A 25,648-nucleotide genomic window follows, 5' to 3' on the forward strand; every position below is an offset into this window, starting at 1 on the left:
TTTATACAAATAAGATGTTGCAGGGGAGCAGAGCAGTTGATCCTGGAACTGGAACGTAACCGGTTGGAGAGGAAATACGTCAATCGTTCCGCGTATCGTCTTATCCGGTTGAAAAGAAAGTGATCTCCTTGTCACATTCGAGGTAGAACCCGATCGCTTGTGAAGACTTGGTACAAGAAGAAGAAGAAGACATTTAAACAATGTGTTGTCAGTGCTGTTGCAGTACCTGGTGGGAATGATTTGCCAAATATATTACAGAGTTTGGAGCTCTAACGTTTGAATCCACCGCGTCACCGACTTTCACAACCACCAGCGCGGCTCACGTCGAGGAAATTGGAGACTTGCTGATGCACCACTGGTCACATGATACTCTAAACCTCTATTGAAGTATTGATTTTTGTGGAAAACGTGTTTGAAATAACACTAAGAACTTTCTATCAATTTAATACAACCACTCGATAAGAACTGCAGCGATTTTGGCGAGATAGAACACGTCTGCATCCTCGAATTTGTATTGGTGCACACTTTTGACTCTATAGCTGGCCTTTTTCTCGTAAGCGTGTTTTCCTTCTCTTTAGGTACCACCAACACAGATAATTATTTTAGTCATCATCGTTCTGTGAAGACTGGAGAATAACTATAACTTTGAAACACGTAACTCTCTTAGCGGGGATGAATCGCTGCCGACCGTTATCAAATTATATGACCTCTGTCTCATCGACTCGATTCCAACTTTTCGTGTATACCCTTCGTCTTTAGCTTTTTCTGATGCTTCATTGGCGTACAATAGTCGTCTATAGCTTCCCTTATCTGTATGTGTGGTTCTCCGTTTTCGTGCTGTGTTACTTGCTGGCCCATGTAGGACTTCGACAGCACCCAGATGGCGGTGGCTATGATGAAACGCCGTTGTAGTGCTTCCTGATCCCTTTTGTTCTTATTTAATCTCCCTACACTACGTAGAAATGTACGCGTGAGACGACCCTTTTCTTATTTTACTCTTTTATTTATGCTGCCATGTCTTTTTTTCTCCCCTGAAATAATACCTTGGCGTTTACTTGACGTAAAACTTTTTCCTTCGTCGCTTCACCCTCCTTCTTCGTCGCACTCTTGCGCTCCCATCATGATTTTAAAAAAAATAATAATAAAAAACGACATACGAAACCGAAGATGGTGGGATTGAATTTCCGGTCTGTTGTAATTTAATCGTCGAGTGGCTTTGTCTGCCTTTTCTATCTCTTTCTATAGTCTCAGGATGGGCTCTCGAGGTTTTTCTTTAAATAATATCTTGGACGGCTTCACAGTTGACGAAGCTTGAAGATGGAAATAAGTAAAAACTTATTTTGTTAGAAATTATCTTGATCAAATATTGCAACATTTACTCGCGATTTAAGTTATTGTGTCACAACGGGTGAATAATTATTTCTTTAAATGGTATCGTTATGTTTTGGGATAAAAAGTTAATTTGATTTTATATGCGGATTCCAATTATCTTTCTAATTACATTTTCTCGTTACATAAAAATATGACGGTAAAGAAACTTATTTAAAAGGACGTCATTATAGATTAAAAGTGAGTATCACTCAAGAAATCACTAGACTTAAGGTTGTTGACAATGAGTCTGTGAATATGGTTGCATCAAATCTACACTGCAATTCCGTATAGCTTGCTGAATTGTTTCTTCTGTGATTCTGAAGCACTCCGAAGTAAGGACAATATGACCGCAAACAGGAGCGGGTTTCACAATAGAGTATTAACCAACAAACTTGCTGCGCTTCCTTCAGTTCACATAAAACAGACACTGCTCCGCCGAGTTGCTGCCACGGTCGGTCAGCAGAGCGGCACAACTGAATACCGGTATGTGGCGATTCGATTCGACACCCATGCTTTCACCACTCGCAAATCAGCCCAGATCAGGTGTTATTTCTATCATTTCTAGGTATTTTGTTTTTATTTGATCGCTTAAAACAAAGATTATAGAAAAATAAAAGTATGAAATTTCTTGCTTATTTTCTTTTGACAAATAGATTGTTTTTTAACAAATTGTCTTTTATATTGGACAGGTTCCTAGGCGTGTATGTCCAATAGCTCACAGTCGTAAATTTCCATGCACCATATGTTGACCTATGTTGTATATAGTGTATATAGCATAAATTGAAATCCTGTAGGTTACAGGATTTTTAAAAGTTTGTTCTTTTAACTGGGTATACAGTGAAAAGACAATTGATAGGATGTCTAGACACTTTTTTGAGGAAGTGAAGTTTCTGTTTTGATTATAAGATTACCCAGGAATAGTTTGTAAAACAAAATAATCATGGGCAACTACGCGTATACAGGTATACAGGTGCACAGGTGCGTTTCACGAGCCAGATGCCAAAGCAAAAAAGTGAAGTGGATAATCGAACTAAGCAAACTACTTTGCGCCCTTTGCGCGGAGAGAAGACTCAAAAGAACCAAAGTACCACAAATAAGCATAGAAAAAAAATGCGCAGAACATTTTTTTTTTTTCGAATTTAAACAAACCATTGCGCAATACTTCCCTACAAACCAGAGAATGCGTGTGGGGCTTATGACCACTTCAACGTCTTCCTACCAAAATTGTAAAAAAAAAATCTCTATTGGTTCAAGCTAGGGATACCAAACAGATGCCTATCAAAACTCACAAACTTGTCATTTTTCTTACACGTCAATCAACCGTAGACATTAAATAACCTGGAAATTACAGATCATCAACCTGCGGGGCCTATGTCTCTCGAATTCAAGTAATTTTCCGAATTTTCCCCAAATTCCAAGTTAGGACATGATTTCTTTCAAAAATCGCTTCGCATTAGTTCCTCTCGGGTTGTCATCACAAGGTCTATGGCCTATAGAGTTTAGACTTGGATGCTTCTCTCAAAGCTAGATGGCATTGGTTTAGTATTCGGTTTGAATTTTTATTTCTACAAGCTAAGCTGTTACTAGTTTTCGTTGTTACGCGATCAAAGGAAAAAATATCGCTATAATTTGGCTTGCTGAAGATGAAAACTTTACAATTAATTATTATTGAAACCTACGTATATTTTTAAATGTATGTACTACAGTATGGATCGTCATTAGCTATACGCATTTTTCAACTCAGTCCTCGCATGCACGCCTTAAATTCAAAGTATCTAAAGTCTAAACTCCATTGACTGGGTTTTTAGAACAGGTGGTTTTTTGCTTAGATAGAAATGGAGGTACGAGTGACGTGATAGCAAGTTATGCCGGCTTTTTTACAGGCAGCTAAACATGGTGATAGCTGCTGCATACCAATTGTGACCTTCGATCTCGCTGCTGGTGACAGTCATTAACTCGGCTTGGCTTGAACTTCCGGGGGATTCCTAGAAGTCCTAGAGCTTCAAAGCGGTTTGTTTGTTTACTACACCAGCTGGGTATGTATGCTGTTTTGGATTTTTCATCGTTTGATACTGTTATTAATTATTAGAAATTACCGCACCCTAATAGATTCAGCGACAGTACAGAATGAAATTAATGAACAATGATCCCAATACGGATATGAAGAGACGACTTGTCGGATTATGAGATTTCATACAGCTGGCCAAGGTGAGACCAATGTATGTCTGTCTATTTATCTTATCTGGGTGAAGAAGTCGATTGACTCCGTTCAAAATTTAACTCTTGATTTGAGATTTCCGGCCACTCTTACTAGCGCGCGTTATCTTTATATAAACTCTCAATTGAAAGATTTGATTTTTTTAAACATTTCGTTATGTTATGTAATTATTATTGTTATGTATGCGATGTAATTATATTGTTATTTCGATTGTTTTCCTACTAATGTAAGATTTCGTTCGTATCTTGTAAAATTATCTAAAAGGCCCACAGTAACGTTAATAGGCTAGACCAAAACAGATGAATAGGAAAAATTTATGAGTGGAATAAAGAGGAAATTTCCGGCGCCTAGCTCGGGAGTCACGGTAGATGCATCTATTTCACATCACACAGCGGAAGTAAAAACAAACCAAAAAAGTTTATCAAGGTTGCGGTGGAATTAATTTATTGTATACCTTTCCTTTCCCCTAAAATAATAAGTTCTAGTTTTAGTTGTCTAGTTAGAACTAGTATTATTCAACTTAACTGAAAAATTTTACTTTTTAGATCTTGGCAGTTGTGCAAGTGCCAAGTGGTGCAGCAATGCCGGCTAGGCGGGCTAGCGCTAGCCGGACGACTTTGATAGCTTAAGTGTCTAAAAAAAATAATGGCAACCTTCCGTTGACAACAGACGACTACGAACGAGAACTGTCAGTTGATCGAAAATTACATTCTGAATTGCGAAAACACAGATTATAAACAGATCATAAATTATTTCGATAATCGAGATGGCTTCTTCTAACAATTCACTCGACACACTTATCGGTAATATTACCTTATATTCATATGATTATATATTCTGCTGAATTATTCTAAACAATTATGAATCTCAAACAAATGTTGTCAATAAGACACATTTTACTGTTAAAGTTCTGCTGCTTATATTCCTGCTTGTATTCTTTGTTTTGTTTGTTTTTTAAGTGAAAGCAACCAACCCTCTTGTTGATCAACCTGATCCTCTTGATGTTGCATCTTTTTGTGAGAGGGTAACTCATGAATCCGATGGACCTCAAGTAGCTGTAAAACTTCTGGCATACAGAATCCATTCTCCTCAAGAGAAAGAAGCCCTCAATGCCTTAGCAGTATGATAAACATTACAGTGTTTCATAGTTTACTCATAATTAACCTGTTTTTTTTTTGTTTTTTTTGTTTTTTTTTATTTTCTTGTTCAAGCTTCTAGAGCAGTGTGTCAAATCTTGTGGGCCTTCCTTTCATTCAGAGATTGGCAAATTCAGATTTCTTAATGAATTGATCAAATTAGTGTCTCCAAAATATCAAGCGCACCGAACACCTATCCATGTTAAGCAAAGGATTCTTGAAATCATTTACGCATGGACAATTGATTTGAAATCAGAGCCTAAGATACATGAAGCTTATGACATGTTGAGGAAGCAAGGTGTTATTAAAGAAAACCCCAGTTACACTGGATCCAACACTGTCCAGCCTATTAGCCCTGCACCAAGGGAAAAGATACCATTTTGTGATAATTCAGAAAAAGATGCTTTGCTACAAAAGTTATTGAAGAGCAAGGATCCAGAGGATCTTCAAGCTGCCAATCGCCTTATTAAAAGCATGGTTAGAGAAGTGAGTATGCCATACACTCTTAATATTTTTTTTACTGAAAGTTCAACTATAATTCCATTGAAGGAAGAAAATCGGATAGAGGCTGCAAGTCGACGACAACTAGAGATAGAAACAGTTAATAGCAACATCCGTTTGTTAGAAGAATTGTTGGATAATTTTGAAGCCAATGGTGCAACAGCGGAAGAAATGGAACTTTGCAAAGAATTGGCCAGTAATTGTGATAAGCTGCGACCAAACTTATCAAAACTGGCCACGGAAACGGATGATAAAGGCGACACTTTAGGTTTGTACAAGTGTTAGTAAACATATTACCGTTATTAAAAGAAATGTAATTTTCTTGTAGCCGATATTTTACAAACAAGCGATGAATTGAGTCATGCTCTTGATCGATACGAAGTATTAGTACGAACAATGCAACAGCCCATTCCGCCTTCTCAGCCACAAAGAGCAAGTCTTGATCTTCTTGACCTTGGCCCCATGGTACAGCCTCAGCCATCTCCCCGGAGTACTCTAGACGATCAGTTGCTTTTAGGTTAGAAAAAAAATCCAATATGTGTTACAACTAATTGCTAAGAAAGGTTAACTTAAACTCTTCATTGTAACAATTGCGTGGTATTTCAGGACTGGACGATTTCGCTCCGCTGTCACCTTCCATTAACCTTTTGCAGCCTCTGAAATTTGATTGTGCTGGTAAAATTACTTTATTTTCAGGAATTTAAAAATTTCAAAGTAAAATAAAAAACAAAACAAATATGTGTTACAGGGCAAACACCACAACGCACTCCTGATGTAAAAACTACCGAGGAGGTAACTGCAAAACGTGGTCTGGAAGATCTAGATGTCCTTGGTGAAGCTCTGATGAAGCAAAACCTACCTACAAGTGCGAAGCATCAGTCAAGTTTCCAAAAACCCGTTGAAAGAGTTCCCCTTAATGAATTGGCTAGGAAAAAAGTGCAGAACGAAGGGAACGCAATCAAAGAAAATCAGACTCCCAACATTTTAGTTCGTACGTCAACATTGTTCTAGTAGAGGGTGTTACGGCCTTCTTTCAGCTCAATTTAATTCATGTTATCTCATACAGGATCTTCAAATGAAGAAGTCAGGACTCCTTCAACTGTCACCAGTCCCTACATTCCAATTGAGTTTGATTTGTTGATGCAAAATAGTTTGCCTGTAACGGTCAAGCCTTCTGCGTCTCCCTGTGTCACTAACCCGCCGACCGAAGCTTCCACTCTAACCTTACTGGTGCCGTTTACGGAAACAGCAGTCAAACAACTAAATGTGTCTGTTGGTAAACAACCGCGGCAAGATAGCGACGTCTCTATGCTGGACACTGGCATTTCGAGTAATGAAAATAGCATTGGAGGTAACGATGATGTTCAACTTCTACATAGCCCTCCAATCAGCACGACTTCTGTTGCTCCAGGCCCCGCTCCAAGCTTGTCGGATGTTTTCTTGAAATTGGAAGACATTAAACCGAGTAAAACAGTATATGTTTCATTTCAAAATTGGTGACAAAGTATTTTAATACCTTCCTTCCTATTACAGGTTCAAAGAGCCCAATAGCTTTGTTGACTCAAGATTCTGGGTTAAACATTAGCTTACACTGTGCATTTGCTAATGTCCCCAAGGTGTGTCTAACAATTGGTTTCTTCTAGTTGCAACATTAAAAAAAAATTTTTTTGCAATGCAGAATGTTTCTGTATTCGTGCTGTCTGCCACTAGTCGTAGTGCTTCACCGCTGACCAATTTCACCTTCCAGGCAATAGTTCCAAAGGTAAATGAAAAAATTGCTTCTAAATCTACTTTAATCTTCTAAATGTGTGTTCTTTCTGATTGTAGGGAAATCGAGTAAAGCTTCAACCGCCATCTGATAACAAATTGCCTGCGTTCAACCCGTTTCTCCCTCCACCTGCTATCACTCAAGTCGTGTTACTCTCCACCGCCGGCCTGGTAAGTTTGCAACTACGCTGACAAGCGATCCGTGTTGTTTTTCATAATTGGATCTAAGTTAGTGTTTCTTTGTCAACAGAATCTCATTGAGCTTAAGTACGTTGTCAGCTTCGATATGGACGGTGAAACAAACACTGAAATGGGAAGCGTGCCGAATTTAAATCTTTGCCCAGATGTCGTTTGAGATGAAGAGAATTTATGTTTCAAATGTTTTTATATTATTTCTGTTTGAAAGCGTAACAAGTATTTGAAGTTCTTGCTAATCGTTTAAAGTACCTTATGCGTACCCTTCAAAAATTCTATGGCATTGTAATTTCTAAAGTTTTCTCATTTCCTACGATGTTTACTTGAGTAGTCTCTGTAACATCTCCTTATTGTGTGCAGATGCTTTGGAATAAACGCTGCGAGAGCTAGTGTTTAAAAAATGGGCTCTCGATGCGGTTTTCCTTATTGATTACTTACAACTGATTACAATACTTATAGATGTTATTATTAAGAAATTTTAAGTAATTTTAGATCCGTCTCTAAAAGCAGGTTTTTCTGTTATTTTTTACCATAGCTTTTTAGTGTAGTTGTACGCCTGATAACTCATGCCAATTTATTTTCGTTTCTCACGCTAAATTTGGCTGTAATGGATACAGTTGCAGACTCAAGTGAAAGCGAAGGTAGATGGGATTCATAAAATCAAAGAATGTTTTGGATTTGACCATGAGCCAGTTTGAGCGCTGCGGGTGCGAATCGATAGAAACAAGAAACTAAGGGCCCATTGAAAGACAATCGATAAAGACAGTACGATATTTGTTTATCATCGAGTCGTTCTTCTAAATTCACATTGACGACAGATCCTTGAAAACGAACGAATTCCCCGTCTATACTGATTTCTGAATCTGCGCATGTAAAGGTTTGAAATGAGCATGGTCCAATTCAAACACAGTTTCATTGCACAAGGTCAGACACGTAGTCAAGTATCTGAAAGACGTGAAAGCAAAATGAAAGTAAAAGTGCTAGAGAGAGGCATGGAAATCCCAAGTCACTAAACCCTGGAGGCTAAAAGACTCTTGAATGCCCGCCCAGAACAAGGAAAAAACGGGAATTTTTCTTTAGCTTTTTCCCTATACAACTGAGTGCGTCAGATGGAAGCGGATGTGTGGTTTACCTATTAGTTCTCTTTATCACGTGAAATGTTTCGGTCAAATTACGCTCAAAATGTTTTGTGCAGTTGTTGTGAATAATCAATCCCAGTAATATCAATTTGAATGTGACGCCTCCTTGTGCTTTATTTGTATTTCTGTGGAACATTTCGTTCGTAAACTTTTTGCGCAAAAACGATTCGCTGATATTTGAGCTTTTACTATTTCTGAGTCGTGGTTATTCATCACGACAGTCATTCGCCATGGGAGTTTTCAGCAGTAGTGGGCTTATTGCCTTCACGTTCATTTTACTGTTACAACAACAGATTATGATTATGGAAACAGTAGCATCTCAGCCCCAATTCACCGGTCCAGATTCTTATTTACTTAATTTAACAGAGCAGGCAAATTCGCATTTTCACAATACTTCAAACAATGGGTACGTATCATTTTGTAGTCCTTTTGTTTTTAATTGATTTTTTAAAATTCTTATTGATTATTCATTTATTTTTGGTTATCAGAATGGACCGAAGATTGAAGAAAAATAAGTTTTTGATCCGGAAATGTTGTGATCGAGGCCACATTTACAATTTTAATATGGAAGAAGAAGTTGCCGATAGGAAAGATCGATGTGTGAAATACTCGATCACAGAGTCGTCATCCCGAACCAAAAATAAAAACCAAATCTTTATTGGGCACAAACAGCATCTGCCTTCGGGATATGCCCTTGACAATTTTGAAGTCGACACGGGATTTCCTCGCAATTGCGAACTCGATTTGCTATTGCAACCAGACCAAAAGGTGGACGATCTTTTTTACCCGCTGCCGTCTGGCCAGTTGATAGTGCCCCATCGATTTTGGCTCTTGCAATTTGACGTTCACTGTATCGAAGACTATTTCGAAAATGGAAATTTTACCAAGGTAGGAGTGCTGTATATTGAAAACACTTATTTCTTTTATTATATTGAAGACTTTTTTAATGATTTTTAGCCTAGGAGAGTCGCGTTTATTTGTAGTCAAAATACCACGTCATTCCCCACGACTGCCATTGACAACGTGGGAAAGCTGCAGCTAGATTTTATCGGACCAGTAATTCCTGCCGAATTGTCACCAATTGCCGGCCGAACTGTGATTCGAAAGTGCTGCGGAAGAAATGAAGTTTATTCTTCCCGAGGACAGTGCATAGAAAATCAAGGATTTGCAACAAATTACTTTGATGATCTTCAACCCACACAAATGGAAGATATGTTTTTTCGCATCGGCCCACTTCCTTGCTTCCAAAATCAATTGAATGCCAAAAATTTCAATCTGACCCCAAATGGCAGTTTAGAGATCGGCATGAGCAACAGTGATATATATGGCCAGTTATTCTCTATGGAATATTACTGTATCGAGGACGTTGTATCTTATGATGCCGCTGGTTTGCCTGTAACGTCAAACGAAGCCTTTTTCTGCGTAGACCAGGATAATAGTGATCAGCACTTATCCGAGTATCCAGATTATTACGAAACTGATTACAACAGCTCCTTTTTTCCTGGTCCGAATTTACCTGAATATCCAGATTATTCCGATACCACTCACGAAATTGATAACAGCAACTCCATTGATCCTGGTCAGCACTTACCTGAATTTAACACACCTGAGTATCCAGGTGATTTTAATACCCTTCACGAAATGGATTACAACGACTCCGGTAAAATTAAAACCCCAAAATGTTGTCCCCTTGGATACGTGATGGACGAATCGGAAACTTGCCAGCTACTAAAGTTGGGAGAAGGTTCATCGGGTGAAGAGCGGATTATTTCCCGAGCCTTGAACAATTATTTCTTGAGTGAACATAAAATTATCACCAATCTCATCTCAAACAATTCGTCGGGTTCTTGCGAGTTAATTCGATTAATTCCTTTCGTTAGTTATGACGCCTCGACAGAAATGAAATTCGAGGTTAATCCGAAAAATGAACTGTCACTGTTGATCCATTTACGAACAAAAAATTATTGGAACTTTAAATTGAAACCCCAGTTTTTTTGTGCCGATTTTGTACGCTTCCGAAGTGAGAAAGAAGTTTCCTACCAGCCACAAATTTTCCATTGCGCAAAACAGGAACACCACGTATCAATTCATTACCCAGTTCTTCTCTGCATTTCTGCTGTGGGTTTAATACTCACATTAATCATTTATTTTTTTGTTCCAGCTAAAGGTAATAATAACTCATTAGTGTGTGTCACATTTAACAAGATTAAAACCCTATCTTTTTTTATTTGGGTTAAATAGGTTCCGCCAAATTAGTTACGACCGGATTTGGAGCAGGAAGTAGGGGAACGAGAACTCCGACTATGGCCACGATGTTGACGGGCCGCATTCTACTTTGTCACGTCTTCACCCTGTCTCTGGTATTTTTGAATAACTATTAAGATGATAAGTTTACGCACAGTTCTGAAATTTCATTGGATTTTAGACGTTCATTTGCTTAGCGATGGTTCAACGAGAGTATTTTCCGCCAATCCAAACTTCTTGCGTTGCCATTGGTATGACTTTACTGTCAATAACATTTCCTTCGTAAAAAGAATCAAGACCGAAATTTTGTTTATGGACAGGTTATTTTATTTATGGCGCATCGATAGCTTCATTCGCGTGGTTGACTGTGTACTGTTTTGATTACTACCGAATTTTCACGTAATTCAAAATTGTATAAATTTCAATTTTTACGACCAAGTAATTTTATTCCTTTCACAAAAAACCCTGCTCAAAAACATTTTTAGTGGCGCATTTAAGGTGTCCAACGACATGCTATTCATCCCGTATTCGATTTTTGGTTGGGGAGTTCCCATCATCGCTCTTATTGCTATGGCGATTACACAATTCCAATCTACGGAGCTTGGTGTTTCTGACAGCGTCAATCCAAATATCGGTCTTCTTAACTGTTGGTTTCCTCATGGTTAGTATTTGCTTGGCCCACTTTGTTGAGCCATATGGTAGATAGCCTAAATAATGTTTGTTTTTTAATTAGATGGCATTTCAGCACTGGTTTTCTTTTATGGGCCTGTTGGTACCTTGCTAGTTCTCGACATGATATGTTTTCTCTCCTTGATTTTCAATCCCAACCTGATGCACTGCTGGAGGAGGAAACAATCGATAAGGAGCAACAAAAAAGTTTCAAAGGAGCAGGAAGAGTAAGAAATAATGATCGTGCTATTAAATGGATTATATTTTAATTATTTTGATGAAATTGATTTTCTTTTAAACAGTTTTAAAATGGCGTTGAAACTCTTTTTTATCACCGGAATCCCATGGGTGTTTGAACTTGCTGCTTGGCTGCCTGTGTATCTATCCGAATCTCAAGCTATCTTTCAAAGCAACTCCGTAGGAAGATACTTCTTCGAAATCGGCAATTTGCTCAACGCATTGCGAGGAATCGTCATTTTTATAATTTTTATTGTTTTACAACGAGATGTTCGTCACTATTTGATGCTTCGCCTTAAGAGAATTTTCAAAAAGGATTGTCCGAATAACGTAGCTCTCCAGCATTCTCGAGGCAATACCGATGGAGGCCCTACCGTCTCAACTGAACAGTTAACCAATAGGCGAATTTCCGAAATGACTTCTCAAACACTCGTTGCATCCTCTACGTCGGAAGAGCAGAGTACCAATGAACCTTGAACAAGCTGAGTTTGACGATATCAGCATTTTATAGCGAAACAGATAACACAATTTAAGAAATATTTATATATTTTTAAATCAACAAATGAAAATAGATTTAGAAAATCTGGTTCAATAATGAGTAAACATCGACAAACTAATTTTGCATTTAAAGGTGCAGTAAACAATATGCACGTACGATATTTCAATTGAGTTCATTCAGAGATGTTATCAAAGATGCTATTGTAGGAAAGTTCTTTTTAATTACTACTAACAGATTTAATCATAAAAATTTGTCCACCCTTCCTTCTTTCGTTTTCTCTGTGGAGGAGCTTACTTAATTAATTTATTCATTACATTTTTTTATGATTCTTGAACCACATTTTTAATTGTTCAGCGTGCCAAAATGTCTACCCTCCCATCTACGTAATCAATTCCATCCCTTGCTGCGCGCGTGAGTTGTCTTCTAGAACTGACCTTCTCTTAATGTTTTTAAATCTCTTTTTTATTTTTGAAAATAAAATGTCAAAATTTAGGGTTTTCTGTTACAATTGAGGCCAATATGATTTTCTTCCTCTCTTTTTTCATGATACCTGTCCAGCTTACCCTTACATCTTTCTCTAATTTTCTATTCTCTCATTTCCTTCCTTCAAATTTTCGAACCAACCCGACACAGGCAAAACCATAACAGCTCAAAATTCAGATTGATTGAAATTAATGTTTAATAGTTAGCGTTTTTTATTTTAAGAGCATATGGCAATCAACGAGTAGACGTACTTTCGGGGAAAGTAATAAAGGGGTGTTTCCAATTTATGCAACTTTCCTTTTATATGACAAAACCCCCATCTCTATTTCGGGTTTCTTAACTTAGAAACCTATTGACCATTTGAAAAACATAATTCTTATTACATCTAACTAGTATACAAGAAACCAATTAGGAAATTGCCAAAGGACTCAAACTAGCGCTTTAATGGAATTGTAGCGGAAATAGCGACCGGACACCATCCGGGAAGGGTAAAAAGTACATTGAACGATCGATTAGACCCAATGTAGCACAATTTAAAAGTCGGGATCAGACTTGGATTTGCTGTATGCCTTTGAACTTTCTTAATTGACATGTGCATCGGATTCAACCCAGAATACACATATGTATTCTAGAAGCTAAACGGCATACAGCACTTGACAAGTCTGCTCACCGTTCATAGGATCGGGATTATTTTCGGATTTCAGTGATTCTTGAAGAGCGGGATTTGCTTCTTCCAGGAAAATAAATTCTCCTGGTTCCCTCCTTACTTCGATTCGCTCCATTTGAAAGTCTTCCGATCCAGGTATGTGGACTAATCCATTCACGTTTAAAGGTTAATAGCGTACCGTATCCATCGACGATCAAACTTCCGACTGTCGGATCATCAGAATTTTGCTTGAAGTTCACTTCTTCACAAAGAAAATGGCATCTTATATTTCTTTGATAGATAGGTCGCTGTTTCTGGGAACCAATGTGATGCAACAGTCTGAGAGCATCACTTTCATTTTCAATCACTTGAAGCTTCTCTAATGGCACCGTCTGGTCCAGCTGTTTCATAAGAAGCTTCTTGTAATCATTTCGTTTCTTCAATGAAATGGTCTCAATGTCATTAACAACAAAAATTGGAGAAGGAAGCCCCTGTGCCATGATGGCAGACAGCAACTCTTCACCACTGCTGTCGAATCTGGCAATTGAAATGTCCCGGCTAAAATACTGTCACGTTTCAATAACGTGGTAATTAAGTAGTTCCCAGAACAGACATTTGGCTGTTCCAGGGCCGACATTTCCCATTTGATTCTGATCCTGGGAAATCGACGACTCTTTGACGCTCGACAATAACAGTACTTAGAAACGAAACGACGTTGACGGAGCATACAAAAAGGGGAGCATGTTTCTCTAGTTGTTAGTTGTTGTTCACTAGTCTTGTCTGTGTGTCGGTGGTGGAGTCGCGACCTCCAGTCTGTTTTCTTCTTTTTTTGTGAAACAGCTTCAAGTCGTGCTTTCCAACCGAACGTGTTAACCCTTCTCCCGTGACATTTGGTGGAGATGCAGGGTAACCTCTAACACTGTTCGGTTCAACACTGTAACTTGTGCCTTTGCGTTCCGTTTTCCTGTGTTTGTCGGGGTCTGTTTCCCCTGGTGAAAGAATGGCCGAACGAGGAGCTCGCGCTGCCCGACGTGCTGCCGTTGCCGCAGTAAACCCAGATCGCCCCGAAGACGTTGAACACCATCATCACCAAGGACCTGCACAACGAATTGGTGGTATTGCCCGTGAGGAAAATCGGGTAAGAAGAAAGGAACGTGAACCACCTCTTTTTCGGGGAGAAGCGCATGAAGATGCGGTGGATTGGCTGTCGAGATACGAGGAGATTGCTCATTATAACGAGTGGAATGTCGACGAGCAGCTGCACAATTTTGGGATCCATTTGGAAGGAGTAGCACGGCGATGGTATTTGAGTCTTATACCAGCCCCACAAACGTTTCAAGATCTTCGGGCTCGATTCTTGGTGGCTTTTAAGCCCCCTAATTATGATCTGGACTTGGAAACCAAACTTCGCTCCCGCTATCAAGAAGAACACGAACCGGTCATGACTTATTGTCACGATGTGATTTACTTGTGTTCCCGCGTCGATAGAAATATGGGCGAGGCCCTTAAAGTACAGCATCTTTTACGCGGTTTGAAACGCTCTCTTGTCCAAAAGGTTTATCCCTTCCTCGACCCCGAAGTTCATACCTCCCAAGATTTTATGCGGTTGGTACAAATTCAATGCCAAGCTGACTTGTTGGCCAATCAACCACCGTTAGTGTCGCCATCTACACCTCCAGCAGTATTAATGATACCACCACAACCAGCCATTCTACCACAAGCCTCCCCGTTCGTTACTGAAGATAGATTAAAGGCATTCAAAAAAGAATTGGCAACTGAATTTCGATGCGAACTCAGTTCAACATTGAGTAGCATGAGGAAGGAAATCAGCAATGACGTTCGGGACGTTTTACGAGAGAGCCGGAATCCAAAACCTTTTACGAGCAAACGTTCTCGGGACGGACAACCGATATGTCGGCAGTGCCACCAACCCGGCCATATTGCGCGTGAATGTGACCAACGAAAGTGTTTTAAGTGTAACCTCCCCGGTCACCTTGCAAAAAGCTGCCCTACTCCTTCATCCTCAGTGAAGCCGTCAAACTAGCGGCGGTGGTTGAGCGGGGTGACACCACCGATTCCGTCTTCTCCATTCCCCAACTGGATCGTACTAAATTAGTATTGAAGAATGTCTTATTTTCAAATCATAACGTGGAGGCCATCGTGGATACCGGTTCTGGCGTTACTGTTATTTCCCCCAACCTTTGTACAACTTTAAAAATCCCAATAAGAAGATGGACTGGACAGGACGTGGTTTTGGCTGATGGTAAAAGAACGCGCCCAAAGGGTATGATTGATGCAGAATTTACAATTGACCACCGTCCTGTTACTGTCTCGGCTCTTGTGTTTGACATCAACGGATATGATTTGTTGCTGGGAAATGATACTCTTCGTCAACTTCAGTCAATCCAGGTTGATTATTTTCCCGACATGGCTTCCTTAACAATAGGAGATCCAGACCTTATGTGTAATAATAAAGAAAATTATGTTTTTTGTAACAAATCCTGTATGGTGCCTGCTCATACTATGATCGTCATCCCAATCAAACATGCACGGAGTCCTAAAGCGGGTACTGAAAAACTTGAAATGATAGAATTTTCTCCAAAAGTCATGAATGACAAGGGATTGTCAATTGGAAGATTTTGTTACTCATCTAGAGCCCCACCTGAAACTGTCCAACTTATAAATTTCTCCGACTCTCCCCAGTGGATCCAAGAAGGAGTGGCCTTGGGAAAGATTTTCGAAGTACAGGAAGCATCCGATACCTCAGTGGCAAAAACTGAAACAGAAGCCCTCGATTTCGATCGAAGTATTAATCAAGATTTACCCCTGGTCGATCGAGTGAAATTCAAGAATTTGCTGGGCCGATACTCTTATTGTTTTTCCGCTCATGATGATGATCTCGGATCTTCTAATTTAGTCCAACATCGGATTGATATCGGCGATCACCTACCGACCCATCAAGCACCGTATCCCAGCTCATGGAAACAACGAGAAATAATAGGTACCCAAGTGCAGCGTATGCGTCGAGCGGGAATTATCGAGCCCTCCCAGAGTCCCTTCGCTGCTCCTGTGGTTTTGGTACGAAAACCTGATGGGTCATGGCGATTCTGTGTTGACTACCGAAAACTGAATGCGATCACGGTCAAAGATGTGTACCCTCTTCCTCGAATTGACGATGCCCTGAGCCGGCTGGAGGGGTCCAAGTACTTTTCGATCATAGATCTCCAGAGCGGCTATTGGCAAGTACAGATGGAACCAAGCGATCGAGAAAAGACCGCCTTCATCACAGCCGACGGTCTTTATCAGTTTCGAGTCATGCCTTTTGGCCTTACAAATGCCCCAAGTACGTTTCAGAGAATGATGGATGTTATGTTGGCCGGTCTGAAATGGAACACTTGTTTGGTTTATCTCGATGATATAGTGATATTCTCCGACTCAATCTCACAGCATTTACAACGTCTAGAAGTTATCCTGCAACGTTTGGCACAAGCCAACCTAAAACTGAAACTGAATAAGTGTTCTTTCGCCGCCACGCAGTTAAAAATTCTTGGCTATATTGTGAGCGGAAATGGTCTTTCCCCTGACCCTTCAAAAGTTAATGCTGTCCAAGCTTTTCCCACCCCCACCACCGTAAAAAATGTACAGAGTTTTGTCGGGTTATGCTCTTATTACAGGCGGTTCATCAGAGATTTTGCCGTCATCGCCCGGCCGCTCACTGAACTAACCAGGAAAAATCAAATTTTTCGATGGACGGCCGAACACGAGACCAGCTTCCGCTCCCTTCAAGCTGCCTTGACGTCGCCTCCTGTTTTAGGACATCCTGATTACCGATTACCAATGGAGATCCACTGCGATGCATCTGATTACGGCATTGGCGCTGTTCTCGTGCAACAACAGACCGGCGGAGAGAGAGTGTTGGCGTACGCCAGTCGTCTTTTGAGTCACGCTGAGTGCAACTATTCCATCACGGAAAAGGAGTGTTTAGCCCTCGTTTGGTCCACCCAAAAATTTAAGGTCTTCATTTGGGGCATCAAACTCAAGGTAGTGACGGACCATCACGCCTTGTGTTGGCTAATGCGAAAACGTGATTTAGCTGGGCGGCTAGCCCGCTGGAGCCTCCAATTACAAGATTTGGACATTGAAGTCGTTTATCGAAGTGGCCGACTTCATACGGACGCTGATGCACTTTCTCGTCACCCGATTGACCCACCTGAACCCGAAGCCGAAATTCCTATGTTGTTGATTAGTTCGACCACTCATTCCAAGCCAGCTGTGATCCAAACGTTGCAACTTGAGTGTGATTGGTGTAATCCGATTATACAGGGACTAAAAGATGAACATCCGTGTCCCCGAGTTCGCCGTCTAATTCGACATTTTGCTCTAAAAAAAGATCTCCTATACCATCGAATTATCCGCAATGGGCGCGCTTACCTCCGATTGTGTCTACCACCCACCCTCCAAAAACAAGTCTTATTAGCGTGCCATGATGATGTCACCGCTGGACATCTTGGTGTGACCCGGACCCTAGCCAAAATTAATCAACGCTTTTATTGGCCGAAAATGATCCAGAGTGTCAGCCAATACGTTCGATCCTGTGAAGATTGCCAGACAAAGAAGAAGCCCAAGGAACGCCCGGCGGGATATCTAGAACCCGTCCAAGTCAAGCTGCCATTCGAGAAAATCGGAATCGATTTAATCGGACCGTTTCCACTCTCTACTCTTGGGAATCGCTACGTCATTATCGCCGTGGATTATTTAACCAAATGGGTGATCGCAAAGGCCATTCCAACGGCCACTAGTAAGGAGGTGGTTGACTTTTTTGTACGGCGAATTGTTCTTCAACATGGCGCCCCCATCAATGTTATCTCCGACCGCGGTAAATGTCTAACCTCCAACTTCACGAATGAGCTTTTCCGAGCATTGCAGTCAAATCATCTCGTTACTACGGCTTACCACCCCCAATGCAATGGACTTGTTGAGAGGTTTAATCACACTTTTGCCGAGATGATTTCAATGTTTGTGAATTCAAAGCATTCCAATTGGGACGACGTGATCGACCATGTCGTCTTTGCGTACAACACCAGTAAGCAAGAATCAACTGGAAGAACCCCTTTCCTTCTGTTGTATGGAAGAGAAGCTCTCCTACCCATCGACGCAGCTCTCGGTAATAATCCAAACCCTGACGCCAATCATATCCAGCTTTTACAGCAACTTCCCGCTCTCCGAGAAAAAGTGATAAGGCGTCTAGCGTGGATTCAGCATCGTCAAAAGAAGAGGTATGACAAGCGCAGGCGTCTGAAGTCCTATTCCGTTGGAGATCTGGTGTTAGTGTATCGACCTCTGCGCAAAAAAGGACGTTCAGAAAAATTGTTGCACTCCTACCATGGCCCTTTCCCTATTGTTAAAAAGCTGTCGAATGTCACTTATGTGATCAAATGTAAAAATTCCCGTAAAAATAACCTTGACCGAGTTCATGTATGCAGTCTCAAGCCTTTCCATCCCCGCCCGTCAAATCAAAACATAACTTTCCCATCCTGTGACCCTGTTTTATCTACAGAGAAAGGAAAGTCGAGGACTTTGCCGAAATCTCGAGAGCGGTCGGTAGTGAAAGGAAAGTCGAGGACTTTGCCGGAAATCCGGGAGGAGACAATTGTGAACGGTCGGAACCTCTCGGACAATTTCACTGACAGAGGCGAAAAAGAGTATATCCCAAATCAACCTCAAATCCCTTCTATGGCTCCTAAACCCCCCCGTGTTATTTATGATAATTTGCGATCCAGACGAGAATTAAAAACTGTTGATCGACTTGGAATTACAAAGTAATCATTATGTAAACGTATTTTTTAATGTGTGATATTCGTGTGTTTAGATCAAGAGCCTCGTGGATGTATTCACCTTAACCTGGAAAACGTCGAAATTTAATACATGTCAGTTACTAATTAATTATTCTACCCGCTTTTTCCTTACTCTGATAGATACCAAGCTAGCCATCTGAGAGCTCTCCATCATTGATGTCAGTAATGCCATGATCGGGACGATCATTTACGTGGGCGGGGAAGATGTCACGTTTCAATAACGTGGTAATTAAGTAGTTCCCAGAACAGACATTTGGCTGTTCCAGGGCCGACATTTCCCATTTGATTCTGATCCTGGGAAATCGACGACTCTTTGACGCTCGACAATAACAGTACTTAGAAACGAAACGACGTTGACGGAGCATACAAAAAGGGGAGCATGTTTCTCTAGTTGTTAGTTGTTGTTCACTAGTCTTGTCTGTGTGTCGGTGGTGGAGTCGCGACCTCCAGTCTGTTTTCTTCTTTTTTTGTGAAACAGCTTCAAGTCGTGCTTTCCAACCGAACGTGTTAACCCTTCTCCCGTGACAATACTTAATCCACAGTCGGCCGGATCTCAGTCCTTGATGATAGGCTGCGCCTTTGATGATTCCTGGAACTTGATCGACGATTTCTGCCGGGCACTGGCACTGGCAGATGAGGAACTTAAATTCTTAGGCCCTTAGGTTCCGCTTCTCAGTCCTCCGCTTTTCCTTCTCCGGCCAGGCATCCTAGTAGCTACGTATATGTTTTTTTTTTTTTTAATTATTATTATTGTTATAGCAATAATTTTTAAAAATAATCAATTGCAAATATACTAAAATTTTGAAACAGCGGTATATTTCTAAAAAAGAACAACAAATGCATTAAAAAGGAACGCTGCATCAAATAAGGCAACCAGTAACGCATCATCGAATGCAACCGAATTACGCACCAAAGGCACCCAGCACCTTATACAGACAAATAGTGTTGTCCAAAATGCCTTGTTTTACTAAAAAAATGTTACACTTATTATCACATTAGGTCTATTGGGTGCCTTTGACGCAAACGGCGGTTGCCTTTTGGTATATATATATCCTTGAAAACAGATGAATTCCACTGTTTATACTACTGTTTTCTGAATCTGCGCATGTTAAGGTTTGAAATGAGCATGGTCAAATTCCAACACAGTTTCATTGCACAAGGTCAGCCACGTAGTCAAGTATTTGAAAGACGTGAGAGCAAAGTGAATGTAAACGCAAGGGAGGTGCATGAAAATGCCCAAGTCTGGAGGCTAAATCGCCATTGAATGCCCGCCGAGAAGCGAGAACAACAAGAAACAGGAATATTTCTTAAGGTTTTCTTGTGCAACTGAGTGCGTCAGATGGAAGCGCTGCATGGTGTACCTAATAGTTCTCTTTATCACGTGGAATTTTTCGGTCAAATTACGCTCAAAATGTGAGGTGCAATTGTTGTGAATAATCAATCCTAGTAATATCAATTTGAATGTGACGTCTTGTGCTTTATTTGTATTTCTGTGGAACATTTCGCTTCGAAACTTTTTGCGCAATAAAACGATTCGCTGATATTTGAGCTTTTACTATTTCTGAGTCGTGGTTATTCATCACCTGACAGTCATTCGCCATGGTTTCAGTAGTTTTCACCAGTAGTGGGCTTATTGCCTTCATGTTCATTTTACTGTTACAACAACAGATTATGATCATGGAAACAGCTGCATCTCTGCCGCAATTCACCGCCCCAGATTCTTCTTTACTCTTTTTAACAGAGCAGGCAAATTCGCATTTCCACAATACTTCAAACAATGGGTACGTATCATTTTGTATAGTCCTTTTGTTTTTAATTGATTTTTTAAAATTCTTATTGATTATTCATTTATCATTTATTTGTGCTTATCAGAATGGACCGAAGATTGAAGAAAAATAAGTTTTTGATCCGGAAATGTTGTGATCGAGGCCACATTTACAATTTTAATATGGAAGAAGAAGTTGCCGATAGGAAAGATCGATGTGTGAAATACTCGATCACAGAGTCGTCATCCCGAACCAAAAATAAAAACCAAATCTTTATTGGGCACAAACAGCATCTGCCTTCGGGATATGCCCTTGACAATTTTGAAGTCGACACGGGATTTCCCCGCAATTGCGAGCTCGATTTGCTATTGCAACCAGACCAAAAGGTGGACGATCTTTTTTACCCGCTGCCGTCTGGCCAGTTGATAGTGCCCCATCGATTTTGGCTCTTGCAAATTGACGTTCACTGTATCGAAGACTATTTCGAAAATGGAAATTTTACCAAGGTAGGAGTGCTGTATATTGAAAACACTTATTTCTTTTATTATATTGAAGACTTTTTTAATGATTTTTAGCCTAGGAGAGTCGCGTTTATTTGTAGTCAAAATACCACGTCATTCCCCACGACTGCCATTGACAACGTGGGAAAGCTGCAGCTAGATTTTATCGGACCAGTAATTCCTGCCGAATTGTCACCAATTGCCGGCCGAACTGTGATTCGAAAGTGCTGCGGAAGAAATGAAGTTTATTCTTTCCAATATGGGCGGTGTATAGAAAATCATGGATTTGCAACATATTACTTTGATGATCTTCAACCCACACAAAGAGACGGCATGTTTTTTCGCATCAGCCCACTCCCTTGCTTCCAAAATCATCAATTGAATGCCAAAAATTTCAATCTGACCCCAAATGGCAGTTTAGCGATCGGCATGAGCAACTCGATAAGTGATTTTGGCGACCAGTTATTCTCTATGGAACATTACTGTATCGAGGACATTGTATCTTATGATGCCGCTGGTTTCCCTGTAACGTCAAACGAAGCCTTTTTCTGCGTAGACCAGGATAATAGTGATCAGCACTTATCCGAGTTTAACACACCCGAGTATCCAGATTATTTCAGTACCCCTTACGAAACGGATTACAACAGCACCGTTACTCCTGGTCAGAACGTATCTGAGTTTAGCATACCTGAGTATCCAGATTATTCCGATACCACTTACAAAATTGATTACAACAACTCCGTTGATCCTGGTCAGCACTTACCTGAATTTAACACACCTGAGTATTCAGGTGATTTTAATACCCTTTACGAAATGGATTACAACGACTCCGGTAAAATTAAAACCCCAAAATGTTGTCCCCTTGAATACGTGTTGGACGAATTGGGCGCTTGTCATCTACTAAAGTTGGGAGAAGGTTCATCGGGTGAAGAGCGGATTATTTCCCGAGCCTTGAACAATTATTTGTTGAGTAAACACAAAATTGTTAGCAATCTCATCCCAAACAATTTTCCTGGTTCTTGCAAGTTAAATTTTTACGGCTGGTACCACCGCGTGGAAATGAAATTCGAGGTTGATCCAAAAAATGAACTGTCACTGTTGATCCATTTACGAACACAAAATTATTGGGACTTAAAATTGAAACCCGAACTTTTTTGTGTCGATTTTATACGCTTCCGCAGTGAGAAAGAAGTTTCCTACCAGCCACAAATTTTCTATTGCGAAAAGAATGCAACACAGTACCACCACGTATCAATTCATTACCCGGTCCTTCTCTGCATTTCTGCAGCGGGTTTAATGCTCACTTTAATCATTTATTTTTTTGTTCCAGCTAAAGGTAATAATAACTCATCCGTGTGTATCACATTTAACAAGACTGAAAACACCCTCTTTTTTTAAATTTGGGTTAAATAGGTTCCGCCAAATTAGTTACGACCGGATTTGGAGCAGGAAGTAGGGGAATCAAAACTCCAACTATGGCCATGATGTTGACGGGCCGCATTCTACTGTGCCACGTCTTCACCCTGTCTCTGGTATTTTTGAATAACTATTTATATTATAAGTTTACGCACAGTTCTGAAATTTCATTGGATTTTAGACGTTCATTTGCTTAGCTATTGTTCAACAAGAGTATTTTTCGCCAAATCAAACTTCCTGCGTTGCCATAGGTATGACTTTACTGTCAATAATATTTCCTTCGTAAAAAGAATCTAGACCGAAATTTTGTTTATGGACAGGTTATTTTATTTATGGCGCATCAATAGCTTCATTCGCGTGGTTGACTGTGTACTGTTTTGATTACTACCGAATTTTCACGTAATTCAAAATTGTATAAATTTCAATTTTTACGACCAAGTAATTTTATTCCTTTCACAAAAAACCCTGCTCAAAAACATTTTTAGTGGCGCATTTAAGGTGTCCAACGACATGCTATTCATCCCGTATTCGATTTTTGGTTGGGGAGTTCCCATCATCGCTCTTATTGCTATGGCGATTACACAATTCCAATCTACGGAGCTTGGTGTTTCTGACAGCGTCAATCCAAATATCGGTCTTTTTAACTGTTGGTTTCCTAGTGGTTAGTATTTCCTTGACCCACTTTGTTGACCCATATGGCAGATAAAGTTTTTTTTTTAAATATTAGGTGGCATTTCAGCACTGGTTTTCTTTTATGGGCCTGTTGGTACCTTGCTAGTTCTCGACATGATATGTTTTCTCTCCTTAATTTTCAATCCCAACCTGATGCACTGCTGGAGGAGGAAACAATCGATAAGGAGCAACAAAAAAGTTTCAAAGGAGCAGGAAGAGTAAGAAATAATGATCGTGCTATTAAATGGATTATATTTTAATTATTTTGATGAAATTGATTTTCTTTTAAACAGTTTTAAAATGGCGTTGAAACTCTTTTTTATCACCGGAATCCCATGGGTGTTTGAACTTGCTGCTTGGCTGCCTGTGTATCTATCCGAATCTCAAGCTATCTTTCAAAGCAACTCCGTAGGCAAATACGTCCTTGAAATCGGCAATTTGCTCAACGCATTGCGAGGAATCGTCATTTTTATAATTTTTATTGTTTTACAACGAGATGTTCGTCACTATTTGATGCTTCGCCTTAAGAGAATTTTCAAAAAGGATTGTCCGAATAACGTAGCTCTCCAGCATTCTCGAGGCAATACCGATGGAGACCCTACCGTCTCAACTGAACAATTGACCAATAGGCGAATTTCCGCAATGACTTCTCAAACACTCGTCCCATCTGCTGGGTCGGAAGAGCAGAACAATGAACAAGCTGAGTTTTACGATATAAGCATTTTATAGCGAAACAGACAACAAAATTTAAGAAATATGTATATTTTTTAATCAACAAATGGAAATCTGGTTCAAATTTGATTAAACATTGACAAGCTAATTTTGCAGGAGCAGTACACAATAATCACGTACGATATTTCAATTGAGTTCATTCATAGATGTTATTACAAGTGTTATTCTAGCAAGTTTTTTCAACCACTACTAACAGTTTAATCATAACAATTTGTCCACCTTCCTTCTTTCATTTTCTCTGTGGAGGAGCTTGCATTTTTTTTTTTAATGATTCTTAAACCACATTTTGTTTTATTGTTCAACGTGCCAAAATGTCTATCTACGTAATCAATTCCATCCCTTGCTGCGCGCGTGAGTTGTCTTCTAGAACTGACCTTCTCTTAATGTTTTTAAATCTCTTTTTTATTTTTGAAAATAAAATGTCAAAATTTAGGGTTTTCTGTTACTGTTTGAGGCCAATATGATTTTCTTCCTCTCTTTTTTTTTAATGATACCTGTCCGGCTTACCCTTACATCTTTCTCTAGATTTCTTTTCTCTCATTCCCTTCCTTCAAATTTTCGAACCAACTCGACACAGACAAAATCATAACAGCTCAGATTGCTTGAAATTAATGTTTAATAGTTAAGAGTTTAAGAGTTTTTTATTTTTTTATTTTGAGAGCATCAGGCAATCAACGAGTATGAGAAAGTAAAGGGGTGTTTCCAATTTATGCAACTCAACCGCCTGATGCGGAATGAATTTTCTTTTATAGTATACGACAAAGAAACCTATCTCTACTTCAGTTAATAAACTTATAATCCTTGTGACCATTTAAAAAACAATTCTTATTACACCTAGCATATATCTAGTAATGCTAGTATATAATAAACTAATTAGGAAATTGCCAAAGGATTCAGACTAACGCTTTAATGCTATTGTAGCGGAAACAGCGACTGGACACCATCCGGGAAGGGTAAAGAGCAGCGACGGTCAGATGACTGTTTCTCCTTTTCCTGGTGACGGTGCGCCTGGTGCGCCACAATAGGGATCGGTTAGACTCAAATGGTGACTATAAATGGATGCAGCTTAACAGTCGGGATCAGTCTTGGATTTGCTGTATGCCTTTGAACTTTCTTAATAGACATGTGCATCGGATTCAACCCAGAATACACATGTGTATTCTAGAAGCTGAACGGCATACGGCAAATCCAAGACTGATCCCGACTTTTAAATTGTGCGAGATTGGGTCTAACCGATCGTTCAATGTCGACTGACCGTCGCTACTTTTTACCCTTTCCGTGCGGTTGGAGTTTCCTCTACACCACACTAAGTGGAACCAATAACTTTAAAATCATCCATGTTTCTAATAACCTGTAGTAGCGCATTGCGCAGAAACTACCAGAATATGACACAAAACTGCAAAAAACTTCCATTATTGGCCATTGTTGTTTGAAAATTATTTGTAGATGAGAAAAAATTAAAGTCCCATTACTCAGAGTATTTCCTGAAGTGAAATTAATTTTCAGGCATCTAACAAAAACAAACATAATTGGCTCATTTGACATAAAGTGAACATTTGAAACCTATCGAGAAATTAGTAACTTACAAGTGTTAAACGATTA

General features: G+C 39.8%; 2 protein-coding genes across 6 annotated transcripts; both read left to right on the top strand.

Annotated features, from left to right (window-relative positions):
• Positions 1-4,196: 4,196 nt before the first annotated feature.
• LOC124341784 (ADP-ribosylation factor-binding protein GGA1-like) lies at positions 4,197-7,653 on the top strand. 2 transcript variants are annotated; one of them, XM_046794727.1, is made up of 13 exons: positions 4,197-4,392; positions 4,549-4,709; positions 4,801-5,211; positions 5,275-5,494; positions 5,555-5,743; positions 5,833-5,901; positions 5,975-6,217; positions 6,293-6,577; positions 6,638-6,691; positions 6,760-6,842; positions 6,905-6,988; positions 7,054-7,164; positions 7,244-7,653. In XM_046794727.1, the coding sequence occupies exons 1-13, from the start codon at positions 4,356-4,358 to the stop codon at positions 7,346-7,348; spliced, it is 2,052 nt and encodes a 683-aa protein (XP_046650683.1). In that variant the 5' UTR covers positions 4,197-4,355; the 3' UTR covers positions 7,349-7,653. The 2 variants fall into 2 exon arrangements, with proteins under 2 accessions (XP_046650683.1, XP_046650682.1); XM_046794726.1 differs by having other exon boundaries at positions 6,293-6,691.
• Positions 7,654-7,862: 209 nt separating this feature from the next.
• On the top strand, positions 7,863-24,478 carry LOC124343431. Of its 4 annotated transcripts, none has more exons than XM_046796730.1 (10): positions 7,863-8,733; positions 8,816-9,215; positions 9,285-9,659; positions 21,689-22,562; positions 22,640-22,758; positions 22,824-22,893; positions 22,963-23,041; positions 23,128-23,303; positions 23,370-23,532; positions 23,608-24,478. In XM_046796730.1, exons 1-10 carry the CDS (start codon positions 8,558-8,560, stop codon positions 24,041-24,043), a joined length of 2,868 nt encoding a protein of 955 aa, XP_046652686.1. In that variant the 5' UTR covers positions 7,863-8,557; the 3' UTR covers positions 24,044-24,478. The 4 variants fall into 4 exon arrangements, with proteins under 4 accessions (XP_046652686.1, XP_046652687.1, XP_046652688.1 ...); XM_046796731.1 differs by having other exon boundaries at positions 7,864-8,733; positions 8,828-9,215; XM_046796732.1 differs by lacking the exons at positions 21,689-22,562; positions 22,640-22,758; positions 22,824-22,893 and adding exons at positions 10,569-10,687; positions 10,753-10,822 and having other exon boundaries at positions 7,886-8,733; positions 9,285-10,494.
• The last annotated feature ends 1,170 nt before the right edge of the window (positions 24,479-25,648 follow it).

The sequence above is a fragment of the Daphnia pulicaria genome, chromosome 6 (genome assembly GCF_021234035.1).
Source record: "Daphnia pulicaria isolate SC F1-1A chromosome 6, SC_F0-13Bv2, whole genome shotgun sequence".
Taxonomy (NCBI): Eukaryota; Metazoa; Arthropoda; class Branchiopoda; order Diplostraca; family Daphniidae; genus Daphnia; species Daphnia pulicaria.